We start from the raw sequence: 22,031 nt of genomic DNA, 5'->3' as shown, positions 1-22,031 counted from the left end.
CTACCACCACTATCACATCTCTATGTATTAATACAATCTGCAATAATGATTAATATAAGTTTGGGAAAATATTCAAATCAAGTCAAATAAATGGTAATAAATTCATGTTTTTGGCAAACCTATTTGTTAAGAAGTTCAAAGTAACTGCCTATGAACCAATGGGCTCCCAGTTTCAATTACATTTATTTTAAAGATTAGCAGCAAATCAAGGACTGTTTGTAGAGGGAGTTTATATAATTGTTGATGAATGCAATAGGCCAGTTCAGTATAACCTGTCAGTCACACACTCAGTGATGATAGAAAACATGTTCTATTTATTCTTTTGAAATGGCAAGTGCGCCCTCTTGAGGGGAGCTTTAGGCCTAACATTTCAAATACAGGTGTTTCTTCCTCTAACACTGCTTTTTAGTCCTTCCTTCCAACCCCATCACACTCTCTTCTGAATGAATTACACCAAACAAGATACAATTCTTACTCAAATGGGTCTCGAGTGTAAAAAGGAAAGTCTGGTATCGTCAGGAGTCTTTGAAACTCAGTGGTGAAATACAAAATGCACATTGGCTGAGTTGAGGTCTTACAACAGCTGTTATTAGGCTACACTTCCGAATGTGTTCTTGACTCCCTTATGGAGTGGACTCACTATAGACACTCTGGTTGTCTTACACCTCATCTTAACAACAATTTAATATGCATAGATCAACATATTGCATAGTTTCTAGCCTGGTTTGTGCAGGCCAGTCAAGTTCTTCCATACCAATGTCAACAAACCATTTCTGTATGGACCTCACTTTGTGCACAAGGGCATTGTCATGCTGAAACAGGAAAGGGCCTTCCCCATACTGTTGCCACACAGTTGGAAGCACAGAATCGTCTAGTATCATTGTATGCTGAAGAGTTAAGATTTCCCTTCACTGGAACTAAGAGGCCTAGCCTGAACCATGAAAACAGCCACAGACCAGTATTCCTCCTCCACCAAACTTTATAGTTGGCACTATGCATTGGGGCAGGTAGCGTTCTCCGGGCATCCGCCAAAAACCCAGATTTGTCTGATGAACTGCCAGATGGTGAAATGTGATTCATAACTCCAGAGGACGCGTTTCCACTGCTCCAGACTCCAACGGCAGCGAGCTTTACACCACTCCAGCCGACACAATAATGCCCCTTTCAAAAAATGTAGAACTAAGAACAGATATAGCCCTTGGTTCACTCCAGACCTGACTGCCCTCGACCAGCACAAAAACATCCTGTGGCGGACTGTACTAGCATCGAATAGTTCCCGCGATATGCAACTTTTCAGGGAAGTCAGGAACCATTACACGCAGTCAGTCAGGAAAGCAAAGGTGAGCTATTTCAAACAGAAATTAACATCCTGTAACTCCAAAACGTTTTGGGACACTGTAAAGTCAATGGAGAATAAGAGCACCTCCTCCCAGCTGCCCACTGCACTGAGGCTAGGTAACACTGTCACCACCGATAAATCCACGATAATCGTGAATTTCAAAAAGCATTTCTCTACGGCTGGCCATGCTTTCCTCCTGGTTACCCAAACCCCGGCCATCAGCTCTGCACCCCCTGCAGCTACTTGCCCAAGCCTCCCCAGCTTCTCCTTCACCCAAATCCAGAGAGCAGATGTTCTGAAAGAGCTGCAAAATCTGGACCGCTACAAATCAGCTGAGCTAGACAACCTGGACACTCTCTAAAATGATCCCCCGCCAATGTTGCAACCCCTATTACGAGTCTGTTCAACCTCTTTCTTATCATTATACACATATACATACAAGGAAAAAGCCACTACTCTATAACCACTATAAAAAAAGCCAGACTACGGTTTGAAACTGCACATGGGGACAAAGATCATACTTTTTGGAGAAATGTCCTCTGGTCTGATAGAACTGTTCGTTCATAATGACCATCGTTATGTTTGGAGGTAAAAGGGGGAGGCTTGCAAGCCGAAGAACACCATCCCAATCGTGAAGCACGGGGGTAGCAGCATCATGTTGCTTTGCTGCAGTGCTTTGCTGCAGGAGGGAGTGGTGCACTTCACAAAATAGATGGCATCATGAGGCAGGAAAATTATGTGGATATATTGAAGCAACATCTCAAGACATCAGTCAGGAAGGCAAAGCTTGGTCGTAAACGGGTCTACCAAATGGACAATGACCCCAAGCATACTTCCAAAGTTGTGAGAAAATAGCTTAAGGACAACAAAGGTATTGGAGTGGCCTTCACAAAGCCCTGACCTCAATCCCATAGAAAATTTGTGGGCAGAACTGAAAAAGCATGTGCGAGCAAGGAGGCCTACATATCTGACTCAGTTACACCAGCTCTGTCAGGAGGAACGGGTCAAAACTCACCCAACTTATTGTGGGAAGCTTGTGGAAGGCAACCTGAAATGTTTGACCCAAGTTAAACAATTTAAAGGCAATGCCACCAAATACTAATTGAATGTATGTAAACTTCTGACCCACTGGGAATGTGATGAAAGAAATAAAAGCTGATAATAAATTACTCTACTATTATTCTGACATTTCACATTCTTAAAATAAAGTTCTGATCCTAACTGACCTAAGACAGGGAATTTCTACTAGGATTAAATGTCAGGAATTCTGGAAAACTGAGTTTAAATGTATTTGGCTAAGGTGTATGTAAACTTCCGACTTCAACTGTATACATATACATTTGAAGTCGGAAGATGACGTACACCTTACACTCAATTAATGTTTGGTAGCATTGCCTTTAACTTGTTTAACTTCGGTCAAATGTTTTGGGTATCCTTCCAAAAGCTTCCCACGATAAGTTGGGTGAATTTTGGCCCATTCCTCCTGACAGAGCTGGCACGCTTTTTCAGTTCTGCCCACAACTTTTCTATAGGATTGAGGCTCGTTTTACTGTGGATATAGATACTTTTGTACCTGTTTCCTCCAGCATCTTCACAAGGTCCTTTGCTGTTGTTCTGGGATTGATTTTCACTTTTCGCACAAAAGAACGTTCATCTCTAGGAGACAGAACGCGTCTCCTTCCTGAGCGGTATGACGGCTGCGTGGTCCCATGGTGTTTATACTTGCGTACTATTGTTTGTACAGATGAACGTGGTACCTTCAGGCGTTTGGAAATTGCTCCCAAGGATGAACCAGACTTCTGGAGGTCTACAATTTCTTTTCTGAGGTTTTGGCTATTTTCTTTTGGATTTCCCCTTGATGTCAAGCAAAGAGGCACTGAGTTTGAAGGTAGGTCTTGAAATACATCCACAGGTACACCTCAAATTGACTCAAATGATGTCAATTAGCCTATCAGAAGCTTCTAAAGCCATGATATAATTTTCTGAAATTGCCAAGCTGTTTAAAGGCACAGTCAACTTAGTGTATGTAAATTTCTGACCCACTGGAATTGTGATACAGTGAATTATAAGTGAAATAATCTGTCTGTAAACAATTGTTGGAAAAATGACTTGTGTCATGCACAAAGTAGATGTCCTAACCGACTTGCCAACACTATAGTTTGTTAACAAGAAATTTGTGGAGTGGTTGAAAAACTAGTTTTAATGACTCCAATGTAAGTGTATGTAAACTTCCGACTTCACCTGTGTGTGTGTGAGATATATATAGAGATAAATATATATAGATATACACACACACATGCTGCTTTTGAATAACCATGCTTGTATAACCATGCTGCTTTTATCATCTCAGAGGACATAAAGGAGCACTTTATTGGAAGGATACCTCCATAGGATTCCATAACACATTCATAAGACAATCATTTATTAAACATTCTCATGTCAACAACCACAAGTTGATGTTTTCTTATTTATTCCCTCCCTGAGAGAAACTCCTCACTCACCACTGTCTGATCTGTGTTATCTGAGAGCGTAGGTGTCACATTTCAAACATAGCAAATTACCATTAGCCTTTACACCATGTTCATCCTAAACCTCTTATTCAATATAAGCTAATAGTCAGGCATGATAGATAATGGCCAATAAAGCAACACTTTGAATACTTTTATGATAAGGATAAACTGCAATTACGTATTTGAAGTTAGCCTAACTGTACCGACTTTTAAATCCATTATGACACCTTACAAGGTAAGTATTACAGACGATAATCAAACATTGAAACAACCTTTAATCATTCTGATAGATTTGTAGGCCATCATTTCTAAATTACAATCTGCTGAAGTAAAGGCATGCTTGATATCAACTCTATGGTTAAGTAGGCCACCTAGCTTTAAAATACGTTGGCTATTTATATACTTGCTACATGGCAGCTTTGGTACTTACTTCACTGAGAGCTCATTTTCCATATATCAAATCAAATTTTATTTATCACATACACATGGTTAGCAGATGTTAATGCGAGTGTAGCGAAATGCTTGTGCTTCTAGTTCCGACAATGCAGTACTAACCAACGAGTAATCTAGCTAACAATTCCAAAACTACTACCTTATAGACACAAGTGTAAAGGGATAAAGAAAATGTACATAAGGATATATGAATGAGTGATGGTACAGAGCGGCATAGGCAAGATGCAGTAGATGGTATCGAGTACAGTATATACATATGAGATGAATAATGTAGGGTATGTAAACATTATATTAGGTAGCATTGTTTAAAGTGGCTAGTGATATATTTTACATCAATTCCCATTATTAAAGTGGCTGGAGTTGAGTCAGTGTGTTGGCAGCAGCCACTCAATGTTAGCGGTGGCTGTCTAACAGTATGATGGCCTTGAGATAGAAGCTGTTTTTCAGTCTCTCGGTCCCAGCTTTGATGCACCTGTACTGACCTCGCCTTCTGGATGATAGCGGGGTGAACAGGCAGTGGCTCTGGTGGTTGTTGTCCTTGATGATCTTTATGGCCTTCCTGTGACGTCGGGTGGTGTAGGTGTCCTGGAGGGCAGGTAGTTTGCCCCCGGTGATGCGTTGTGCAGACCTCACTACCCTCTGGAGAGCCTTACGGTTGTGGGCGGAGCAGTTGCTGTACCAGGTGGTGATACAGCCCGACAGGATGCTCTCGATTGTGCATCTGTAGAAGTTTGTGAGTGCTTTTGGTGACAAGCCAAATTTCTTCGGCCTCCTGAGGTTGAAGAGGCGCTGCTGCGCCTTCTTCACGATGCTGTCTGTGTGGGTGGACCAATTCAGTTTGTCTGTGATGTGTACGCCGAGGAACTTAAAACTTACTACCCTCTCCACTACTGTTCCATCGATGTGGATAGGGGGGTGTTCCCTCTGCTGTTTCCTGAAGTCCACAATCATCTCCTTAGTTTTGTTGATGTTGAGTGTGAGGTTATTTTCCTGACACCACACTCCGAGGGCCCTCACCTCCTCCCTGTAGGCCGTCTCGTCGTTGTTGGTAATCAAGCCTACCACTGTTGTGTCGTCCGCAAACTTGATGATTGAGTTGGAGGCGTGCGTGGCCACGCAGTCGTGGGTGAACAGGGAGTACAGGAGAGGGCTCAGAACGCACCCTTGTGGGGCCCCAGTGTTGAGGATCAGCGGGGTGGAGATGTTGTTACCTACCCTCACCACCTGGGGGCGGCCCGTCAGAAAGTCCAGTTGCACAGGGCGGGGTCGAGACCCAGGGTCTCGAGCTTGATGACGAGTTTGCATAGGGTACTATGGTACTATGGTGTTAAATGCTGAGCTGTAGACAATGAACAGCATTCTCACATAGGCATTCCTCTTGTCCAGATGGGTTAGGGCAGTGTGCAGTGTGGTTGAGATTGCATCGTCTGTGGACCTATTTGGGCGGTAAGCATATTGAAGTGGGTCTAGGGTGTCAGGTAGGGTGGAGGTGATATGGTCCTTGACTAGTCTCTCAAAGCACTTCATGATGACGGAAGTGAGTGCTACGGGGCGGTAGTCGTTTAGCTCAGTTACCTTAGCTTTCTTGGGAACAGGAACAATGGTGGCCCTCTTAAAACATGTGGGAACAGCAGACTGGGATAGGGATTGATTGAATATGTCCGTAAACACGCCGGCTGGCTGGCTGTCTGTCTGTAGCAGTGCATTTCTAACATAGTAAACTCTAATTTTTGTAGCCATCAGCCAACTGTAATTCCACCACGATGCTGCAGTGATACTGAATAGCTACTGACTGTTCAGGCACAGCAGTTGCAATTTGATACACATGACAACACTTCTCACAGCATTTCAAAGAACATCCTGGTCAAATGAACAGCAGACTCTTCAACTCACCGGTCATGAACAGCCAATGGGAAAGAAGCATGCACTCTGTTGTACCACAACCTGAGCCCGAATCTGGGTTTACAGGAGACGTTGGAAGAGGTGGATTTGGCGCATGTGCACTTGGTCAAAACCAATATTTAGATTATTTCCAGACAAGGCATTTTTGGGGGATGAATGTAGCTGCTTACTTAGACCTTTTTTGGAAGTACATACTGGCTGCGACGGTAGTAATGATGATAACTGCTCAGCGAAACACCATTCTTTGGTAATTACCGAACATATTTTGACATTATTAAGCTTGAAAAGCAGGGGAAATAAAAGTTGAATAGCTGCTTCCATGGCTTAAAGCAGAATTTACATATTCAACGTATGCTGTAAACCCAGATTTTGGTTCACCACAACCTCACTTAACAGCTCTCTGGGCTCTCTCTCTCTCTCTCTGAGGTACTAGCTAGTAAACAATGATTGTGGTCGAATTGCACGTATCCTGACCGACAGTCCCCTCATCCTATCACCAACAATCATCCCCTGTCCAATCTCCCTCCAGCAGAGGCAGGACTCCAGCGCCTCACCATCTTTAAATACCACACCTGTCACTAATTAGTGTGGCAGACCTAAACATTTCAGTTTTCAAGTGGTTTGTTACATGACACCTTTTCCTTTGTGTAATTTGGATGCATTTATGACCAGCTCTTTTAATTGCAAACCACCATCTCAATGTTTTAATGGACACACCATGATATTCCTAACTCAAACCAACAGTTACAGCAAGACAGCTCTTAGTTTGTACATGGTCCTTCTGCATCAGATCGGGCTATTGTGATGGAATGGATCACAACAGAGGAAAACAGACCCCCATCTGGATGGAGAGGAATAAAAGGCCTCCACCTCACCTGTCTGACTACCATGTTCAATTCTCTGGCTACAGCTATACCCCTCAACCAATCCAACTCCTTCAACAAAGGCCAGAAGAGTATGAACAAGGGTAAATGGAGCTCCAGGTTCAAGCTGAGGCCTACCCCTATATCACCACAATTCAAGAGCTAACCACTGCAAAGGCCAACATGTAGAAGGAAATGGAGCAACTAAAACAAACTGTTTATGCAATAGAGATGCACTGGCTGAGCAAGGGTTCTAAGACTATCAATCTGAAAGTGGTCTTTTCCACTGCAGTAGCCACCTTTCACTCATTGGTGCAGCAACTAACTCTGGAGCTTCAGCAGTGGCCAACCAGGGAGAGGCTGCTCTCTCTATAGTTCAGGAGCTATGTGATTGTATGGAGGAGTGGAGAAATAGCCAGATTGAAAGTTCACCATTGCCAGAACAACCCCAACAGTGTAGACAGGAGTCTCTTCCCCTCCCTACAGGTTCCATGTTACCAACCCCTCAGCCTGAACAATCAGCATCCTCACAAGCGCCATCACTACCAGTTCCTCTCAAGCCATTCATTCAGCAAAACCCCAGCCGCAATGTACACATTCTCCACTCTCAATACCACCAAGACAACTGTCTGTGCCTTAAGTCTAAGCCACATCTCCAGTCTAAAGCACATTTTCAGACTAAACCTCCTGTCCAGCCTGCTGTGAGTACCCAGTCATGTGCGCATCCAGCCTCCTGTACAGCAGCCTCACATGCACCAGCCTCATGTGCACTCTGAGCCTCCCAACCTGCAAACTCAGCATTAAGGACACAACCAATTTCAGCCTCCTGATGTGTGCTGGCTTTCCGTGCCCTATCGACTTCCTATGCACTCTGAATCTCTCATGAACTCAGAACCTGCTGTGCAGTTTCACCAACAACCACAGTCCTACCCAGAGTCTCCCTCAAGTCTATTCCAACCAATACCAGCCTCCTCCACCCAACACCGAGGTTTACTCTACCCTGTACTACGCAACTCCTGCACCAAGTCAGCCTCGTTACCCAGAACACCAGACTCGATACGTCACCACCTCTCAAACCCAGAACATTCTGAACCCAGAAAGACCTCTGGTGCACCCACCAGTGTGCTCCCCTCCAGCTTCTACAGCACCCTATCAGGCCCTTCAGAGGTATAGTAGGCACCAACAAGCGCAACCACTTTCACAAACTTTGATGTGCCTACTGCTCACTACAACCAACTGTCTGACCAATGGCTATTCCGAGTAGTCCCAACTTACAACCCTTAAGTGGCTCCAATGAGACGCAGGTATTCATCCCGGATAGAGGGACCTTCCGTACCCAACTTCATTCACGAAGATCCTGAAGAGTTTGCGATGTTAAGAATGGCCCTCACAAACCTACCGCCAGAGGAGGAAACAGAAATACAAGTACCACATCCCCCTGGATCACCTACACTTGGTCTCTGCCCGCCGCATGGCCCTGGTTTATGCTAATGACCCAAAGCTCCAGGCATTCCAGCACGGCTGGATCAACAGCACGGCCTAATCAACAGCAGGGAGCTGCTGATCAGGCCTGCGCCTCCCATGTTCAGCAGCTACTCAGTAAGTTACCAGCAGAACAAGTTGCCAGTCATGCCCACAGAAGCAGGCCAGGTGTCCAGTACAATCTAAAGGACTTCTTTTTGAGGCTGCAAGATAAAGCAGAGTGTCAGGCCGTCGCTGCCCAGGTTGGTGAGCTCCACCAAGCACCATCATGGCCATAGATGACAGTCCTCATCCAGTACAGCTACAATTTTGCATGGTTCCGATTCTACCTCAACCCTCACTCACCATACAATCTTCCACATCCCCAGCTACCGGTAAGACCCCTGGTGGACCCAGGCTCCTGTGTCTCTACTGTGACTCAAGGGATCATACCCTCACACACTGAGAAGATCAAAGGGCTCAGTGCAGAGAAAGTTGAGTGGTTTAAAGACAAAATGCAATGTTGGAGATGTGCCTAGCCAGAGTGTAACTTGAAGAAACCCTGCCCCAAGTGCCATGGCATCCTGCATACATTCAACAAGAGAAAACCAGACTTGAGTATTCTATGTCAACCCACAAAGTCACTACTACTCTTGAAGGTTGTTAAAGTCATCCTGAGTAACAAAGATCACTATCGTGAGACTTATGCCATTCTTGACAATGGTTCAGAATGCACACTGCTACTGTCAACTGCTACCAAGCAGCGAAGACCTATTGCTGTGGACAATCCTACAAGAAACAGACACCTAGATGGGGCCACAGTCCACTTTGAAATCTCTCCCCAACCAGAAATTCACCATCCACGTTGCATTCACCGCCAACAAGTTGGCCCTAGTAAAACAAAGCTACCCAGTAGATAAACTGCAGAGATGCCACCATTACCTCAGAGGCCTCCCTTTGCATACCTTCTCCAAAGTTCAACCTCTCCCCCTCATTGGAGCTGATAACCCCCATCTCATCACTCCAATTGAGCATGTTCGCCAAGGTCCAACAGGGGCACCAGAAGCCTTAAGGACTAGGTTTGGATGGACACTCCAAGGCCCTACCCATCTCTTAGACCAGTCCACTCCACAGCAGTGCCTGCTCCCAACCTCCCCAGCTCCCAAAGCTGACCTACTCTAGAACATATAGAAACTATGGCAAGTTGATTTGCTCCCTTTCCGGGATGATAAGTTAATCACTCGATCCAAGCAAGATACCAAAGACATGTCCTTACTAGACTTCCAAACCAGTCGAGTGACCATTAATGGAGTGGACCGCTATTCAACACCCCTCCTTCGCACTAAATGGAACCCAAACTCCATGCCCCCAAGGAAGCAGTCATATTGCCTCTCTTGATGTTGGAGGATGAACTAGAGCACAAACCTGAGTTGGCTACCATCTACAACCAAGAGGTAATAAAGTTGGTCAATGTTACGCACGCCTCTATGAAGAGGGAACGCAACACCCTGCTACAACTATACTCTCCGTGAAGTGAAAAAGGTATGGACTGTAGGCGTAAGCAAGGATGACAACAGGCAGAATGTGTACCATTTACAAGGACTTTATTCCTTTACACGGTAATATGGGGAAAAGGGGCTGGACGGAACCAAAGCAAAGAAAGTAAATCTCAAAGCCCCCACTCCTATCTTACCTGCCTAACCAATACTTACCTAAGGTCTTACCTAGTGTGCCTAGACAGTGAATATACTACGGGTATATGTATGCCCGCAGGCCTCTTGCCTAAGCACTCCCTAAGGTGCCTTCCCCTTCCCCCCTGGGAACAAATGAAACAGGAGAACAAATCATTTCTCAAACAAACTAAGAAACAAAGGACATCAAATAAGCTCTATCTGAGCAACAAACTCACAGAACATACCAACTGCTACCAACAACTAACATAGTAAATTATCCACAGCCATCAGCCTCCTCTCTCAGCAATGACCTCCCTCACATTCAATCTCTCTGCAATGACCTCCCAGCAATGAATCTCTCCTGAACAGAACACTGGCTTTTATATAGCTTCAGAATGAATGTGTAACTGGAGACAGCTGCGTCTTGACGAGGGGGCGGGGTCAGCTCTCCAATTAGCCACGGAGTCGACCAATCAGCTGCTTGAGGGATTTCAGGAAGCCATTTCCTGAAATAAACACATGCAAATACACAAACTACAACACATAAACTGGGGAACGTAACAGTCAATGATGGCTACATTACCAAACTCAACACAGATCAAGTAGATGAGCCCACCAAAGAATCCTGGTATAGCCCGCATCATCTCCAACACAATGGCAAGCACCAAATGGTGTTCAATTGCTACTTCCTGCATCAAGGAGAATCCCTGAAAGAACACCTACCTGGACCCACCCTGGGACCATCCTTGATCTGTGTGCTCCTCCAATTCCGCCAGAATGGCATCACCATCAGTGGTGACATCAAGTCTGTTTCACCAGATACGACTGCTTCTGCTGAGATTCCTGTGGAGAGGAATGAGAAAGGAACACCACTCAGATGTATATGAATGGCAAGTCTTACTTTTTGGCACCACCTGCAGTCCATGTTGTGCCACATATGCATTTTAGAAACATGTGCATGACAACCAAGAGAACAACAAAGACATCCATAACTCAGTGCTGCACTCCTATGTAGATAACCGTCTACAGCGCCTACCCACCATCCAGGAAGCCAAACAACTGCTGATCAGAATTCGACAACTGCTAGCTTCAGGGAGCTTCGAAATATGGAAGCCACCTAACATTTATAGTTTAACCCTTTTCTCCTGAAGCACAATCTGAAAGCGCTAAACTGTGGTTGAGTCATGACTGAACAGAACCAAGAGGGGGTACCTTGGCCTGAGTCAGCAATACGGTTGCACATTTTGGAGAATATTCAGAGGTGGAAACATACCGTGGGAATTAACAGGAATATATGGGAATTAATATGGTTTTTGCATTGGTTATATACACTGCTCAAAAAAATAAAGGGAACACTTAAACAACACAATGTAACTCCAAGTCAATCACACTTCTGTGAAATCAAACTGTCCACTTAGGAAGCAACACTGATTGACAATACATTTCACGTGCTGTTGGGCAAATGGAATAGACAACAGGTGGAAATTATAGGCAATTAGCAAGACACCCCCAATAAAGGAGTGGTTCTGCAGGTGATAACCACAGACCACTTCTCAGTTCCTATGCTTCCTGGCTGATGTTTTGGTCACTTTTGAATGCTGGTGGTGCTTTCACTCTAGTGGTAGCATGAGACGGAGTTTACAACCCACACAAGTGGCTCAGGTAGTGCAGCTCATCCAGGATAGCACATCAATGCGAGCTGTGGCAAGAAGGTTTGCTGTGTCTGTCAGCGTAGTGTCCAGAGCATGGAGGCGCTACCAGGAGACAGGCCAGTACATCAGGAGACGTGGAGGAGGCCGTAGGAGGGCAACAACCCAGCAGCAGGACCGCTACCTCCACCTTTGTGCAAGGAGGAGCAGGTGGAGCACTGCCAGAGCCCTGCAAAATGACCTCCAACAGGCCACAAATGTGCATGTGTCTGCTCAAACAGTCAGAAACAGACTCCATGTGGGTGGTATGAGGGCCCGACGTCCACAGGTGGGGGTCGTGCTTACAGCCCAACACCGTGCAGGATGTTTGGCATTTGCCAGAGAACACCAAGATTGGCAAATTCGCCACTGGCGCCCTGTGCTCTTCACAGATGAAAGCAGGTTCACACTGAGCACATGTGACAGACGTGACAGAGTCTGGAGACGCCGTGGAGAATGTTCTGCTGCCTGCAACATCCTCCAGCATGACCGGATTGGCGGTGGGTCAGTCATGGTGTGGGGTGGCATTTCTTTGGGGGGCCGCACAGCCCTCCATGTGCTCGCCAGAGGTAGCCTGACTGCCATTAGGTACCGTGAGGAGATCCTCAGACCCCTTGTGAGACCATATGCTGGTGCGGTTGGCCCTGGGTTCCTCCTAATGCAAGACAATGCTAGACCTCATGTGGCTGGAGTGTGTCAGCAGTTCCTGCAAGAGGAAGGCATTGACGCTATGGACTGGCCCGCCCATTCCCCAGACCTGAATCCAATTGAGCACATCTGGGAAATCATGTCTCGCTCCATCCACCAACGCCACGTTGCACCACAGACTGTCCAGGAGTTGGCGGATGCTTTAGTCCAGGTCTGGGAGGAGATCCCTCAGTAGACCATCCGCCACCTCATCAGGAGCATGCCCAGGCATTGTAGGGAGGTCATACAGGCACATGGAGGCCCCACACACTACTGAGCCTCATTTAGACTTGTTTTAAGGACATCACATCAAAGTTGCATCAGCCTGTAGTGTGGTTTTCCACTTTAACTTTGAGTGTGACTCCAAATCCAGACCTCCATGGGTTGATAAATTTGATTTCCATTGATAATTTTTGTGTGGTTTTGTTGTCAGCACATTCAACTATGTAAAGAAAAAAGTATTTAATAAGAATATTTCATTCAGATCTAGGATGTGTTATTTTAGTGTTCCCTTTATTTTTTTGAGCAGTGTATATATCTCATATGGAGACAGAAACAAACTTTTTACATTATCATAAGTAGACATAATTGCAAATGATTAAATCCTTCTAATATAAATTTAAAAAACAATTTATAGTTGCGAATTGAACTTTAATTAAATGAGTTGACTCTTCACTTGGGTTGATTTCACTGAACAACAAAAGGGAATATTTGAATGATACCCAACGATCCATCGCATCTCCCAGAAACATTTTCAACATACATCTGTAAAATGATAGTCTAGAAATGAAAGCTTTGGTTGTCTTCCTCTCAGGATTCCATGCCTTCTCCCTGGACCTCCTCCATGTCCACCTCTTGAACATCAGACTCTGATGCCCTATCTTCACTGTCACTTTCCAACCTTGTTGAGGATGGCTCGTTGTCAGGCTCAAAAAGCCTCAATTTCCCGGATGCCCACCAATTTTTCAACCCTTGTATTGGTCAGCCTGTCCCTTCCACCAGGTGGCTGATGAGATATGTTGGCATGACTGCCATATTGCATCTCCATTCCAAAGCCCTTGCTTGGAAGTCCATTTGGAATTATGGTGTTGATCACCTTTTGTCCACCAGGGAGCAGTCGATGATTAGCTAAACTAAATCGTTCACAAACCTCAATCCAGATACTTCTGAGAAAAGAGGACTTTAATAATTAAATACATAAATATTTAGGTAAAGTCACAAATGGTAGGGGGAACTTTCTAGTGCTGATGTTATTAATTACGGCAATTTGCAGGTGGAACTGTAGCCAGGATTGATAGTAAATTGCTGAACTGTGTTTACCAGCATATATTTTTTTTATTAGTACGCCTGATGAAAACATTCTTCCTGTAGATATTAAATATTTAAGATTCAGTTTCTGACGAGTGTGCAGTGCACTTTATTTAAATGTTTACCGTTATGATATTACACTCCACCACAGTAGGTGGCGATATTGAAGCATGTTCAATGCGGCTGCTGTTGTGTTGAACATAAAGCCATTTTCTTGTTGGTTGGAGAGTGACTGGGATGTGCTGAAACACATCAGACAGAGTTGTTATAAAGGATTTTTGAAAGAGTTTTTACCACAATGAGTTCAATTGGAACTGGGGTAAGTTTGATAAGATACTTTTTCTTCATATATTTTTTTTAATGCTAACAAATAAAATGTTTGGTAACTTGTTAGCCTCGGCTCATCTTAGCCAGGCTAGCAACAAAGTTAGCCAACTTGCTAACTAGCTAGCTGTGACTGCTCTGTGCTAGTTGTAGGTTTCAGGAGATAACTAGCTAATAATACATTTAATCACGTCATTCGTGTAAGATCTATAATCGTATATCGTGGTGAAGTACATTTTACACTAGGTACTGTTACCTAGCTGATCTTGCCTTGCAGTACTACTGTTAGTTTGATACTAAGCCATGTTGTCATGCCTGCTGTGCTGAGTCACTTGCACTACAGGCTAGTTAGCTACAGTAGCAATGCTGGCTAAGCTAAATCGAAATTGAAACCAATTCAACTGATTTGGTGTAGGAGAGCTACCGATATCCAATCTATCAACAAATGTTTGATATCACATTATATTTACAAGTTAGACAATGTTGGAATCGTTTAATTAGCTACATTGACACTCACACCTGCACTTTCAAATGGCTCGGTGATATCCGGTATCTTTGGGACGTCCCTAACCTTAATCTTTTTACATTTCAATGTATGGACGTCCCAAGGAGCCTAGATTGCACGGAGCCTTTCAAAGGGGATTCCTCTATTGTGAATCTAACAGTTACTTCCATGATTTTGCTAGCCATTACTATGAAAAGTGGCACCAATGAGTATTGGTGAGATTGATTTAAAAGTTTGAAGACTGGCAGTTCCTGTCAATGAAACATGTATGTTATATCAACAGCAGTGGTCATCAAAGTATAACACCCAAATCTCCCTCTCTAGTATGACTTGTCTGCCTCCACCTTTTCCCCTGATGGAAGGGTATTCCAGGTGGAATATGCCATGAAGGCAGTAGAAAACAGCAGGTATGTGATCTTTCCATCTTTTAATGTGTTTTTGAATGCAGTACTACCCACATGATGGAAAGTGACAGGAATTTTTTTTTTGTACTCAATTGAATCAATTGGTTGGTTTTTGTTCTTTCTCCTTACAGCACAGCAATTGGGATCCGGTGCAAGGATGGGGTTGTGTTCGGTGTCGAGAAATTGGTTCTCTCCAAACTTTACGAACAAGGCTCAAACAAGCGTATCTTCAATGTCGACCGTCACGTAGGGATGGTATGTATTCATCCACAGACCACATGCCCAGTATATACATGTGTTGTGTTTACCAGCAAAACTGATGTGCACGCAACCACGTGGAGAAAACCCAAATCTTACAATCAAAGGATTAAAATGTAAGCTATTTCGTTTGCAAATGTTTATTAAACATCACGAGATTTACCCATTGTACTTTATGTTGTTTATTTCAAATACATAGTTACAGTTGCTGGCTAGCTAGCTCACTATAGCTTCCAGACCCTATTGGATTGGCTGTTGATACCTAACATGCTGTCAGCTTGCTAGCACCAACATGGCGAGCCACTCTGGACGAAGCTAACGTGGGTGGGCAAATCATCGCTAGTTAGTGGATCTTGGCCGTAACACTCAGAGTATTTGCAATGTCGCCCCTTCTCTGCTGTTTACTTTGTGCATAGCTGAATCTACCTTAACTTTTTTTTACCGATAGGCAGTTGCTGGACTACTGGCTGATGCTCGATCCCTGTCTGAGGTGGCCAGAGAGGAGGCCTCCAACTTCAGATCCAACTATGGACACAACATCCCACTGAAGGTAAAAAGAACTCTGATGCTCTTGATCAGTGTTTTCTCTCAAACTCCTCCTTGTGTACCCTGTCAGTTCCACATATTTGCTATGTTCCGTTACAGTACTACCACACCTGATTCAACTGGTTGCTTTGCCTTTTCCCCAAGTCCTATGGACAATTGACATATTCCTTGATTTGAGATAAGATGCATACAGGATAAGTCAGAAGTTTACATACACTTAGGTTGGAGTCATTAAAACACGTTTTTCAACCACTCCGCAAATTTCTTGTTAACAAACTATAGTTTTGGCAAGTCGGTTAGGACATCTACTTTGTGCGTGACACAAGTCATTTTTCCAACAATTGTTTACAGACAGATTATTTCACTTTTATAATTCACTGTATCACAATTTCCGTCGGTCAGAAGTTTACATACACTAAGTTGACTGTGCATTTAAACAGCTTGTAAAATTCCAGAAAATGATGTCATGGCTTTAGAAGCTTCTGATAGGCTAATTAACATTATTTGAGTCAATTGGCGGTGTACCTGTGGATGTATTTCAAGGCCTACCTTAAAACTCAATGCCTCTTTGCTTGACATCATGGGAAATCAAAAGAAATCAGCGAAGAACTCAGATCTTGAGATCTCAAATCTTATAGAAAATGTGTGGGCAGAACTGAAAAAGCGTGTGTGAGCAAGGAGGCTGACAAATCTGACTCAGTTGCACCAGCTCTGTCAGGAGGAATGGGCCAAAATTCACCTAACTTATTGTGGGAAGCTTGTGGAAGGCTACCTGAAACGTTTGACCCAAGTTAAACAATTTAAAGGCAATGTTACCAAATACTAATTTGCTAGTCCACTATTATTCTGAAATTTCACATTCTTATAATAAAGTGCTGATATTAACAGGGAACTTTTACTAGGATTAAATGTCAACAATTGTGAAACTGAGTTTAAATGTATTTGGCTAACTTTTTATTTATTTTAATTAGATTTTTACCCCTTTTTCTCCCCAATTTCGTGGTATCTAATTGTTTTAGTAGCTACTATCTTGTCTCATCGCTACAACTCCCGTACGGGCACGGGAGAGACGAAGGTTGAAAGTCATGCATCCTCCGATACACAACCCAACCAAGCCGCACTGCTTCTTAACACAGCGCGCATCCAACCTGGAAGCCAGCCGCACCAATGTGTCGGAGGAAACACCTGGCAACCTTGGTTAGCGTGCACTGCGCCCGGCCTGCCACAGGAGTCGCTGGTGTGCGATGAGACAAGGATATCTCTAACCCGGACGACGCTATTGTGCATCGCCCCACAGACCTCCCGGTTGCGGCCAGTTACGACAGAGCATGAACCCAGGGTCTCTGGTGGCACAGCTGGTCCTGCAGTACAGCGCCCTTAACCACTGCGCCACCCGGGAGGTTAACTTTTGACTTCAACTGTATAATCTCTCTTTACAGCATCTCTCAGAGAGAGTGGCCATGTACGTCCATGCCTACACGCTATACAGTGCGGTGCGGCCGTTTGGATGTAGCTTCATTTTGGGCTCTTACGATCAAGATGATGGTCCTCAGCTGTACATGGTTGACCCCTCTGGAATCTCATATGTGAGTTATCTTTGGGGGGTTTATCCCCAAACAGGTGCTGTCTGTCATTAATTTACTGATTTCACACTACACGTTTAGGGACGGTTTCTCAGTCCCAGATTAAGACTCATCCAGTAATGAGGCATTCTCTGTGGGGATTTTACCTTGAGCATGTGGTTTAGTCCTGGAGTAGTTTTAATCTGGGTCATGGAAAATGGCCCTTTTTAAGGTGTTTGAACCTGTGCAATGTTTGATTGGGAATGTTGATTGATTGTCAACATATGTTGTATATCTTGTCATTCAACCTTAAATTATGACCTGAAATTTGTAACATTAGGCAATGCTGTTTAAAATATTAGATGACCACTTATTCATTATTTTGTTTTATCAAGGGTTACTGGGGATGTGCTATTGGAAAAGCCAAGCAAGCCGCCAAGACAGAAATTGAAAAGCTTCAGGTAAGAATATTACTTGAGCCAAGTTTAAGACAAGGGAAGATCTTGCTTAATTGTTTGATTTTGTATGCTATTGCTATCAACAGATGAAAGATATGACCTGCAGGGAGTTGGTAAAAGAGGTGGCCAAAATGTAAGTGTTTTTGTTTGTTGTATTAAAGGAACACAAACCCACACTGTTGTTCACGCTCATGAATAGCCTCCAATCAAGGCACTGCATATTAAGTTGCTACTAACATGTACTGTTGGATGTTTTGTAGAATCTACATTGTACATGATGAAGTGAAAGACAAATCGTTTGAGTTGGAACTAAGCTGGGTTGGAGAAGGTAATGCCACTTTCCCTTATACACATGTATTTTTAAGTGTGGTATTGTCTCCCTTTGTACATCTGTATATGACAAATGTAACAAAGGCAGAGTTTTGTACCCTGGTCTAAGCCACCACTAGTGTACCGGGTTAGCAGCCATAGCGTTTTTGTAACAAACTTGTCTCTGGTTGTGAGCAGTGTCACACGTTTTAAATCTGACAGTTAACCCAGCTCATAACTAGGCAAGTCCGTCAAGAACAAATTCTTATTTACAATGACGGTCTACCCCGGTCAAACCCTAACGACGCTGGGCCAATCGAGTGGCGCGGCAATCTAAGGCACTGCATCTCCGTGCTAGAGGCATCACTACAGACCCTGGTTCGGTTCCAGGCTGTATCACAACTGTCTATGATTGGGAGTCCCATAGCGCGTTGTTAGGGTTTGGTCGGGGTATGCCGTCATTGTAAATAAGAAATAGTTCTTAACCGACTTGCCTAGTTAAATAAAATAACAAAGTGATGTATGGCAAGCATGTGCAATAAAGGGTTATGATTCTGTTAGATACTCAACCCTCACCAGTTTTGACTAGCTATCACCTGGTCTAGTCAAATTGATCGCAGCTGATGTTCTGCTTGAACTGAGCAGTGGAACTTATGACCTTCATGTCCCTTCACCAGTGACAAATGGAAAACATGAGCTGGTTCCAAAAGACGTCAGGGAGGAGGCAGAGAAGTACGCTAAGGTATGTACCACGACTACCAGTCATTCATTTGTATTTTCCATGGCATTTCTGTGACCTACTGTATTCTAACCAAAAATACCTCTGTGGTTTGAACTCAAGTCTCCTGTGTGCCACACGACTGAGTTAGCTTGCTGAGCTAAAGCCCAAGCTTTAGCCCAGGGAGCCAACTCAAGTCTTCAGGTCCCAGGCAAGGTTACCCATCACGTGAGAATGGTTCACTGAACCACTTCCATTGTATCTGTCTTGCTGGTGTCTGATTCGCAATGCCTTATGCTTCCACCATAGGATTCCTTGGAGGAGGAAGATGACTCTGATGAAGACAACATGTAAACTCATTTCTGTGGTTTCTCCACCCGTCACACACCTACTGACAGGACGGCTCTCCAAGAGACACAAATTGTTTTGTAATTAATGGACCATTCATGTAATTTCTTTCCATTTAGGGTTTGATGGATTTCAGCCTTAAAATAAAAGTTGAAGATAAGTACTGTTTATACTAAAAGCATCTTTGGCCTTTTTTTTTGTGAGACTCTAAATGCTGTCAAGGGTTTGCCTCTGTCATTTGATTTTGTAATTGTGTGTATTTAGCACATATCTCAAGGACGGTCACTTGATCCTTCTGGTGGTGCCAGTTGTGGAAGAAGATTTAAGACTCGATTTCAGTGCATAGTGTGATATGTTTCAGGTATGACATGAGTCAGTGACCTGAAGGGCAAAAGTCTCCACATTGACCTTACAGATGGACGTCCAACTCCGTGCCTTTCCTCCTCACATTGCCACTCCATGCCAGCCTCATCTGGTTCTCTCCCTGCTTGGATACAACTTAAATCCAATTTTATTCATCACATAAAACCACAATAACATCTGCTAAATGTGTGTAGTTAAATACTTGTGCAGTAGTATCTAACAATACACATCTAAATGTAAAAGAATGCAATTAAGAAATATCAATATTAGATTGAGCCTTTCACTTGAATCTGAGGGATTGATTAGCTCCTCAGCTGTACATTTGAAAAAGACGTCCTTCTGCCTGCCTGGGACAGATTATTTTGTAGTAGCACTGATGTCAACCTAGTAGATTTAAGCTTGGAATTTCACATGTCAGGATACTCAGCCAGAAGAGTCGCCAGTGTTCAGTTACACCCCTCAACACGGCTATATACGTTCATTGTCTGGCCTTAGGTAAGCAATATTTGACAGCAATCATTTCACTGGCTTTTACCTGCACATGCTTCCTTCCGGTTACGTAACCAATTTGCCTGCTCTGACGTCCTACAAACACTAACAAGGCGCAATTGGCCTGAACTTAAAGCAAATCTATACTTTATATTTAACTCGCATCCTCTCCCCAGCAAATGACTACATTGCTAGTAACTCATACATTCAAATACGAGTTACCGCTAGCACCATCTAAAGAGTGAGTAGCAATTACTTGTGTTTTCAGTTCACATATAGTGTATTTCCCACCTTGGAGTGACAAGGAAGCCAGTGTCAAAAATAGGCGGTCCATTGTGAAATATTTCTAACCAGTGAAAGGCTTGGATTGAGATGATAAAAGCCAATCATATTTCCATGTTGGGGTGTTATTCTAGTAAAAGAAGCCAAGTATGAGAGGACCAATAGCACATTTTCTCCCAAAGCGCCGATTTCCATCTCTACCAACCATAAATACAGAGAAGGTATGTCCTATAGAATTTGAAGAAAGTGTTGACCAATCATATTTCTACGATTCGACCACCGCTGTCAGGCCAACCAATCGGATTTCGAGAGACCCAGCTTCAGCTCAACAGCTTGTTATTCGTGTATTGCTTTGCAAATCTGGCTAGCAAGTCGTGTCGTTGCATGTAAGTATAAAAAATATAATATCCCTCTCTAATGAATTACAAACGTTTAACAGTTCACGCTATTTAGATCAACATGACAACCGTTTCGTTAGTTATCGGACGAGACTTCGCTAAATTTCGTATTTTTTCCTGTAAGAATAGACTGGTAAAGAATTGAATGCCAGTGACCAGTCGGCTTGTTTTTGCAGTGAAGAAATGTATGCGCCTTTTGTGAAACTGGATAATAAATAATGATTGTTCTGATACTTTTCTGTTTTATCGTCGAACAAACCTACCTGACTGCCTCTCGTTTATCCAAATGAGAACCACCGTTTGAAATGTTCTGCCTGAACTAGCTGGCCAACTCAATGACGAGCAAGGCGCTTTAAATCGCCATATCGAGAAACTGTTAACGTTGGCTAGCTAGCATGTTTAAGTTAGCTAACTAGCTAAATTTAGCTCTCGAGTTGAGGGAAATCTTCTGTCGTTACTTTAACCACAATATTTATAATATCTGTTTCTACTAAAACATATTGTCTAAGAGACTGGTACACCTTTTGTAGCCAGCTCCTCTGTATTTCACAAGCAGTTAGGAATGAGCTCCCAGCCTGACATGGTGCAGCACGGCGAGCTATGATGGCGACGTGACACAGTCAGATTGCGAGCAAAGCGGGAAGGAACACGCACTATTCTGTCTGTTGTCTATGTGCAACGTCCTTGTAGTATGCCAACGCTGAGCTGTTGATAATATTCTTTTTAAATGCTTTTGACGTTTTTTTTTGTCTGTTAACAATCAGCATGAGCATACAGTTAAACTAGATAGCCAGTAGCCACACATTTTTGTGAGTCTGGAGGGAGGGGGCTGCATCGAGCTTGAAAAGAATGCGTTAGAAGTAGCAGGCTAGTTCGTCGTTAGCCGGTTAGCATATTTACTCATTTTCGACTAAAATGTATTTAGTCCGAATCACGGCTGTTTTGACACCTTTATTCATCTGCAATTCCTATCTTGTTTTACAGCAATCAAAACAAATCGAGCTGGACTCCCTCAAATAGCCTCTACGATGAAGGTAAGTCACTTGGCTAACCTCAGTTGAAAACAGCAGTGAAGCCGACGCCTCTTTCACTTGGCTTGCAAAGAGTCTGGGGGACAACTGTCTATATGGTTGGCAACAATATATGACAGTTTGAAGGTGTCAATGTCACATACAGTACCAGT

At 43.7% G+C, this 22,031-nt stretch overlaps 2 protein-coding genes across 4 annotated transcripts in view; both read left to right on the top strand.

The window, feature by feature from the left end:
* Window positions 1–14,047: 14,047 nt before the first annotated feature.
* Window positions 14,048–19,494, top strand: LOC112256851 (proteasome subunit alpha type-3). The gene is made up of 10 exons (XM_024430394.2): window positions 14,048–14,203; window positions 15,038–15,120; window positions 15,249–15,372; window positions 15,824–15,925; window positions 17,361–17,507; window positions 17,879–17,944; window positions 18,028–18,074; window positions 18,202–18,269; window positions 18,928–18,992; window positions 19,278–19,494. The coding sequence occupies exons 1-10, from the start codon at window positions 14,183–14,185 to the stop codon at window positions 19,320–19,322; spliced, it is 768 nt and encodes a 255-aa protein (XP_024286162.1). The 5' UTR covers window positions 14,048–14,182; the 3' UTR covers window positions 19,323–19,494.
* Window positions 19,495–20,734: 1,240 nt separating this feature from the next.
* LOC112256852 (AT-rich interactive domain-containing protein 4A) overlaps window positions 20,735–22,031 on the top strand; it is a 63,969-nt gene continuing 62,672 nt past the window's right edge. The window contains exons 1-2 of one of the 3 annotated variants that reach the window (XM_024430397.2): window positions 20,735–20,836; window positions 21,833–21,882. In XM_024430397.2, coding sequence (XP_024286165.2) covers window positions 21,877–21,882 — 6 coding nt within the window. In that variant the 5' untranslated portion in view covers window positions 20,735–20,836; window positions 21,833–21,876. Of the gene's footprint in view, window positions 20,837–21,715; window positions 21,735–21,832; window positions 21,883–22,031 lie in introns of those variants that run through there. The other 2 variants (XM_024430398.2, XM_042325300.1) reach the window with 2 other exon arrangements.

Source organism: Oncorhynchus tshawytscha, linkage group LG08 (genome assembly GCF_018296145.1).
Source record: "Oncorhynchus tshawytscha isolate Ot180627B linkage group LG08, Otsh_v2.0, whole genome shotgun sequence".
Taxonomy (NCBI): Eukaryota; Metazoa; Chordata; class Actinopteri; order Salmoniformes; family Salmonidae; genus Oncorhynchus; species Oncorhynchus tshawytscha.
Note: the sequence above shows the minus strand (reverse complement) of the source record. Positions and strands in the feature narration are given on the sequence as shown.